Raw genomic sequence first — 7,374 nt, 5'->3', positions numbered from 1 at the left:
GACAGGTACTATCCTTCATAGTGAGTATCTTTTGCTTGTTACACCACTATAACAATCTTCAATCTTTGTTCTCACAAATAATATTGAATTAACGCCTATGAATAATTTTCAGAAAGGGTGAGTAGCGCTCAGTGTGAATGAACGGGTGCTCTTCTCTGATTGGTCGATCGTCCTGTCCATCATCCTTACGCTCTGTTTGTACCCGCTTATGCCGGGGCTGTCAATCAAGAGGCGCACGAGCTACTGCAGGTGCAAAGCTGGACTCTGGGCTTGGCGTTGCTGGGAAGCCGAGGATCAAACACACGGTTCATGGTAAGCGCTGCGCTTATTTGTCATCGCGGGGGTCAAGTTAAGCCTCACAGTTGCAACGGATTTTATTCGGACTGTTTGTCGCTCGTCATATCTTGGATTTTGACTGAGAATGTAGTCGTAAAGAAGGAAGAGTAACCTTCATTTGACATGACGTTAGCTGGGATGCTCCGCTAGCTGCTGCTTGTACATACTGGTAACGGTCTGCTGTGTTCGCGTTAAAGGGAATTAATGCGTTGTTAAAAGGGTTGGAAACTGTATTTCTTTCACGTCTATACCAATCATTTGATATTTATTATAAGTGGCAGCTGAGTTATGTGTGACAAAAAAACAACGTGTACTGCTTTTAAAAAAAATGTGTTTTTCTCCAGCTAACGTGAACTAGACTCCCAATATAAAGCAGCTAGCTAACTGTACATCACGAGCAAGCTAACGCTCGATAAGCTCCACTGTGGATGAGGACGTAGCTGTTATTCCAGGCCGTTTACATTGGGAGCATGTTGTGTTCAGAAACTGTCAGGTGACACTACAGAGATTGTCTCGTTCACTACAATGCGGATCGTGTCTGATGGGTTAGTCATTCATAAATCGTCGGGACAGGTTTCATATTGTCCTTATGGGAGAGGACAGTTAGTTTAGCCGATGCTTAGCCTGTTAAGCTGTGGTACTTCCGTCTTCTTATCTTGCGTGGGGCGGAGGTGTGCATTCCTTCTCCGACCAATGTTTTAGACACGAAGTGGAAACTCACAAGGCTGTGTGTGGGTACTTGCTGCTGGTATTGACACAGCCTCTTGGCGAAACGGCCACATGCTTGTATTCCCTGATAATGTCACAAGACTTTTAGCAGTGTAACCTGGCATCATACAGCAGTAATTACTGATGAATCCCAGCCCTCTGGTCGGTCTGAAGAATATCTGTATCTCACGTTTCTGTGCATTATTTCCATGGAAATGCTCACAGATGTGCCCCAGAGTGGTCTGTTGGTTGGGATGAGATTTATGCATGCCACATATGAGTTTGGAAGAAACCAGTCTAATAAATTAGTGAATTAGATTCTTGACAGGACTGTTTGATCCAGTGACAGAGAATTGTGCATGACACTGTATCTACAAGAAGTTGACACCAAATAGTGAGTTCAGTGTCAGAAAAACGTCAGGGAGGCTTTGATTCAAAACTAGTTGTTTTTGTGACTGTCAACTGTGGTAGTGGTTGTGTTGGGTTATGATAAGGTCTTTTGTTAAATGCTGTTTCTTCGAGCAACTTCCTTGTAACTGATTAATATGTCACTAATTGGGAAATCTCAATCCTTCCATAGATGGCGTCTGCAAATGCCACATATGGACAGAAGGAGTCCTCGGACCAGAACTTTGATTACATGTTTAAAATCCTCATCATTGGCAACAGCAGCGTAGGAAAGACGTCCTTCCTTTTTCGCTACGCAGACGATTCATTCACGCCAGCCTTTGTCAGCACAGTGGGCATCGACTTCAAGGTGAAGACCATCTACAGGAACGACAAGAGGATAAAGCTGCAGATATGGGTGAGGAAGAAGTTGCTTCACAGAAGCTGACATTTCACTCCAAACTCCTGAAGAGTTATGAAGAGGATTTGAAAACTCACATTGCTTTGCTTATTTACTTTATGATTAGAAAGATAATTAAGGTGCATGTGAGAGCTGAATAGCTACAATTTAAGAAATTGCAGCCTGACCTACTGTTATCCTATTAAAGGTAGGATTTAGGGAGATTTATTGGCATTAATCAAATATTACATTCATGACTATGTTTTTATTAGTGTACAACCTGCAACTACCGGTACAAATTATGGATTATTATTAGGAGCTGTTTATGGCCATATAGGGATTAGGTCCTATTTGCACCGCCATATTTCTACAGTAGCCCAGAACGATGCAGCAATTACACCCCCAATACAATATTAAGTATATATGACTGACAAATATTTTAATAATCCAAAAATCTGCTGATTCATATTTTCTAACAATATTTTTTTGTGTAAAAAATGTCAGATCATATATATTTCAATATCTCATAGTCCAAGATCACATCTTCAGATGACTTGTTTCGCCCAACCAACAGTCCAAAATCCCCAAATATTCAGTTTACTAATTAAAAACACTGAAATCCCAACATTGGAGAAATTGCATCCATATGGTTTTTGCCGTTTTTGCTTGAAGTGCTTCAAACAAATAATACATTCTCAAAAACATTGCGTTTTAATATCCAATCAATAAAATAATAAATCATTTTTTGCAGCTCCAAATCCATTTTAAGTCAACAGAATGAATGTACATTTTGTTTCCTATATGCAGACGGTCTTTAGTAGGACTGCTTGTTTTTCATTCTGCCCCATCACATCTGTAACTGAAGTGCTTTCTTTTACCATGTGTCTCTAATGATTACCAGTTGTCCCCAGAATCATTTCATCTGCTGTGTCATGACAATATCCTTGAAGTGTTCTTAACATGAGCCATAGAGCCTGACCCTGAGACTAATTGCTTATTACAGAAGAGGAATACCTCATGGTCATGGGAGTTTGGCTTAATGTTAAACTTCCACAATAATCAGGAGGCACGTGCATAAGACATAAATCCTTTGCAGGTGCTGGGTGACGAGGATCTGCACAAAAAGACAAAAAAAAAATCCCAAAAATGTATTTAATCTTACATGAAAATGACAGTGTTGAGACCACAACCTGAGCAAGAGTATCTCTGGATAGATGGAAACATTGTCATATCCATGAGACTATGAGACTGACAAGTGTGTATATACAAAAAGATATATTTATTAAAAAAATACATATTTCTCAATTAAAAAGGATTGTATTTGTGTAGGACACTGCTGGCCAGGAGCGCTACAGGACAATCACCACAGCTTACTACAGGGGAGCCATGGGCTTCATCCTCATGTATGACATCACCAACGATGAGTCCTTCAACGCCGTTCAAGACTGGTGAGTGACACCTGATTATGCATGTCTGTGTCCACGAATGCATAAACTTTAGAATCTACAATCTTATTTCTTTAATTTCACTGCGCTTTCTCTTTATTGTGACCACGATGTGCCAACCTGCTTAATTTCTGAGATCTGGGTTTTCTGGGACAAGACATATAGCGGATGGGGCAACCAGACGAGTAGTCAGGACAACACATTTCAAATGAGTGCTGCATTTAATCTAGTTGTCTTTCAACTGCACTTGAAATGACCTATGAAAGCAGTATTTGTCATTATTTTTGCGCCGTCAAACTGCAACTGAAAGTAATGTCGGTCGGTCAAACTGAAATCAAAAAGTAAAGAAGATAAGATATTTACATCAGATAATTTAGTAAAATGTTTAACATTCAACTTTGGTTTCTTTTCCAAATTAGTGTTTAATATAATTGTGTTGAACTTGACTTGTAAGACATGTATCTGGTGGCTTGTGTTGTGTTTATGTTGTTAATTTAACAAACAGGAATGATGGTTGTAAAAAAATATACATTTGTCTTTTCTCAGCAGCAAAAGCACGTGTGTTGAGTCTGTTGTAGTACTGAGCCCTCAGTGCTTTCTAAAACTACTTTAGCCTCAAGACGATACGGCTAAACACTCTGTGCTGTATCTGCTAACAGGTCGACCCAGATCAAGACGTACTCATGGGACAATGCCCAGGTCCTCTTGGTGGGAAACAAGTGTGATATGGAGGATGAACGGGTGGTGGCCTCAGAGAGGGGCCGACAGCTGTCAGAGCAGCTGGGTAAGTCAGCTGGTCCGAGTAAAAACTAGATGTCCTGGCTCTGTTGCTTTGCCACTACACTCTGTCCTGGGTGCATTCATCGATTATTAATCACAATTATATATAATCGCCAATATTTGGGTTATAAACTTTTGTTTATTTCAGAGATTGTGTTTTGTCAACAAATGGCCTTTTTTTAATATCCCTTTTTAATGTCCCTTTCTATAGTTGGCTTACTGTATGTCATCATGATTAAACCTTTCTTCTTGCCACGTGGCGATATTTCCCCATGTGTGAACTGATAATTTTAACATAGGTTTGACTATCAACACTTTCATTTTTATAAGGCAACTTCCAGAGGCACAAGGGAGAGCTGAGCTTAGTCAAGCTAGCTTTCTCCTCTTCCTGTTGGAGCGTGTCAAAAGCATATCGCTCTGGGAGTGATCCGAGTGGTCAGACTGAGTCATAGTATCACACGCAACTCCACAGTAATTGGACTTAATTTCAGACCACCTATAAAAGAGGTTTAAGTATGATTTAAAAAGATTAATTCATGAATAGATTTAATTTATAAAAACTTGGGAAAATTGTTGCGGTTTGAGCTGCCCGTCGCCCCGATGTGTCTCGACACGGTGAGATAAATGAATAACTGGGTAAGCCTCACATCTGAACAAGCGTAACCACAGCCTCTCTGCGTCTCTCCCAACCCTTCCCGGCAGGTTTTGAACACTTCGAAGCGAGCGCTAAAGATAATATTAACGTGAAGCAGACCTTCGAACGGCTGGTGGACATCATCTGTGAGAGGATGTCCGACAGTCTGGACAACAACGACCCGACTGTTACTGGCTCTAAACCGGGACCGCAGCTCAACGAGCAGCCGCAAAGGTCCCATCAGGATTGTGCTTGCTAAACATGACCACACACACACACACACACACACACAGTCTACTGTCCTAAAACCCACAATTTGTTTTCGGTTTGTCTCTCACTTTCTTTTTCTTTCTCATAAACTCATGTGTCGCACACAAACACTGCCATACAGAGAAATGCAGCCTGACTGCTTAGAGTCTCCTTCCCTCTCTCAAGAGTATTCTCCACATTTGATTATGTGATGTTTCTACCTTAGTTAGGGGGGTGGAGAACAATTAACAGAGGTATAATCCCAACTCATCTACTTTTCTTACTTAAACACAACTGTACACACACACACACACACACAGAATCCTTATTTTAACAGACTTATAAGAGGCCAGTGAAGGCTGAAACTCAATCATTCCTTGTTGACGTGTCTGCAATTGGGTTTCACTATAAAAGGATGTTGATCCTCCAATCACAGGCCTCGCTCAGCACTAGCACCTCAAACCTAAATGGATACAAAATGTTTTACTCTCAGTCCCATTGGAAATATAGGTTTGCTACGATAATACTAGTTGTTGCGTTTTTTCTTTCTTTGAGTTTGTGGGTGTGGTTTTGAGCTTGTGAAATCACTGGCCTTTGTCAGTGTTGTGATTAAGTTTCTACAAAAAATAGTTACGGTCCAAGTTTGATGACCAAACCGAGGCCATTTGACAGTGGTTCATTCAAACAATGTAAGAATAGCTAAAGTCATGAATATCTGATTTCTGGTCAAGTTATTCTTATTCATTTTTGGCCCCTTTCCCTGATTAAAACTTGTTATCATTATTATTATTTTAGTGAAAATAGATGGCAGTGTCAGTCTTTTTAAAATCATTTTTGTAATCATTTTTTTAGACATTCGACAAAAGCAATTTAAAACAATCTTTTAAGACTTTCGACAAAATAGAAAGGATGTCTTAGCATATTAAGACAAGTGTATACATGTTTAAACATCAATAGATATGCATTTCAAAATGTGTATGTAATGCATATGAATACATAATTATATCATACAATCATGATTTAGGATATCGGGTTCCTACTTGTGCATTAGTGAGAAGCGCATGATGTTTTCAAACCGATTCTGGTCAGTCGGATGGTTATTTGTATGAGTTGCTGTCTGAATTTAAACGTGTCTGTCCTACCTTATCGGGACGTGGAGGGACCAAATGGGGCTAAAGGTTTCACATGTTAAGACCACAATCCCATTCTCATTGTGTTAATTCGCTGCATACAATGTGCAACATGCACTCACTAGAAAGGCATGTGATTCAGTGTGAGCACTGTTATACCACAGATGTCTCCATCAACTTCAGATAGTCTCTTATATCATGGTGGAAGATATTTTCACGTCTACGTTATGGAGGCTCTTGTGTTTTTAAGCATGTTAAATGTCAAATTGTGAGTTCTCTCTCTGATGCAACGGTTTGAGATTTGTCGGCTCGTGTAATACAGTACAAAAACTAATGTAAGTCATGCGAGGCATGCGGAAATATTTTCAATATTTAAGTTATTTCAAAATAAAGCTTATTTATTTTGTATTATTTATATCTTCATTTACTTTTGAGATAATGTTCTTCCTAGATTATGCATTGCAATCTGCACTGTACTTTTAAAGGAGATGTTGAATAGTATTCAATTGCTTGAACTCTCCCAGCTTTGAAATGAAAATGTATTTGTGTTTACAGTGAATATAAAGCTTAAAATGCTTCCTCGAGACATACATTAAAAGTTTCCAGTTTTAAGAATCTCTTCATCATATCAGCTCGGCTTTGGTGAGAAATCTGTTTGTCTTTTGATATCGGTTATGTTACTTCCAAGACTTGGTCGTGTAAAAGCAGACTGTTCTCTCAGAGCAATAGGAGTCATTTCTCTCCACACCCAATCATGAGCTGCTGAAGGTGTGTAATGTACTTACTGTCCGTGGGTGTGCAAATGTACAGTTTCTGTAACGGCAGTCTTGACTATTGTTCTTTTCCTGAAAAACATCTCAACATGTTCAGAGCCAAAGAAAATTGTTAGACTTTTTGTGAGACTCGCACTAACATGTAGTAATGTTTTCCTTCTCTGTGCAGGAACTTCAAAGAGGGAAACTCTTTAGGAAGTAAAGTGAATACTCTGAACACTTTGTTAAAACGCTGATTCTTACTGCAGTGGTTCACTTTTTGACGTCTGTTGATTTTTTGTTACTTTATTTATTGTGTTTTGCTACAGCTGTAAACTTGCCAGTGACCTAGGGAACACTTCTCGAATCCTGTTCAACTCCTCTCTTCTTCCTCCTCCTATAAAGAACTCTTGTAAATAGGAATTTTCTGCCTGTCGGGTATTAGTTGTGTGAATTGTGCTGTAATTCTGTAATGCCAGATTTGCTAAAAATAAGGAATCAATAAACAAATTCTAAAAGCTGGAGTTTCAAGTTGGTTCGACAATTATTCCCA

At 39.4% G+C, this 7,374-nt stretch overlaps 1 protein-coding gene across 1 annotated transcript; it reads left to right on the top strand.

The window, feature by feature from the left end:
* The first annotated feature begins 228 nt into the window (after nucleotides 1-228).
* Nucleotides 229-7,345, top strand: rab3aa (RAB3A, member RAS oncogene family, a). The gene is made up of 5 exons (XM_068570969.1): nucleotides 229-312; nucleotides 1,625-1,849; nucleotides 3,161-3,279; nucleotides 3,936-4,060; nucleotides 4,759-7,345. The coding sequence occupies exons 1-5, from the start codon at nucleotides 310-312 to the stop codon at nucleotides 4,947-4,949; spliced, it is 663 nt and encodes a 220-aa protein (XP_068427070.1). The 5' UTR covers nucleotides 229-309; the 3' UTR covers nucleotides 4,950-7,345.
* Nucleotides 7,346-7,374: the final 29 nt, after the last annotated feature.

This window comes from Clinocottus analis, unplaced genomic scaffold (assembly GCF_023055335.1).
Source record: "Clinocottus analis isolate CAN_PGR_092001 unplaced genomic scaffold, fCliAna1.0.p SCAF_11, whole genome shotgun sequence".
Lineage (NCBI taxonomy): Eukaryota > Metazoa > Chordata > Actinopteri > Perciformes > Cottidae > Clinocottus > Clinocottus analis.
Note: the sequence above shows the minus strand (reverse complement) of the source record. Positions and strands in the feature narration are given on the sequence as shown.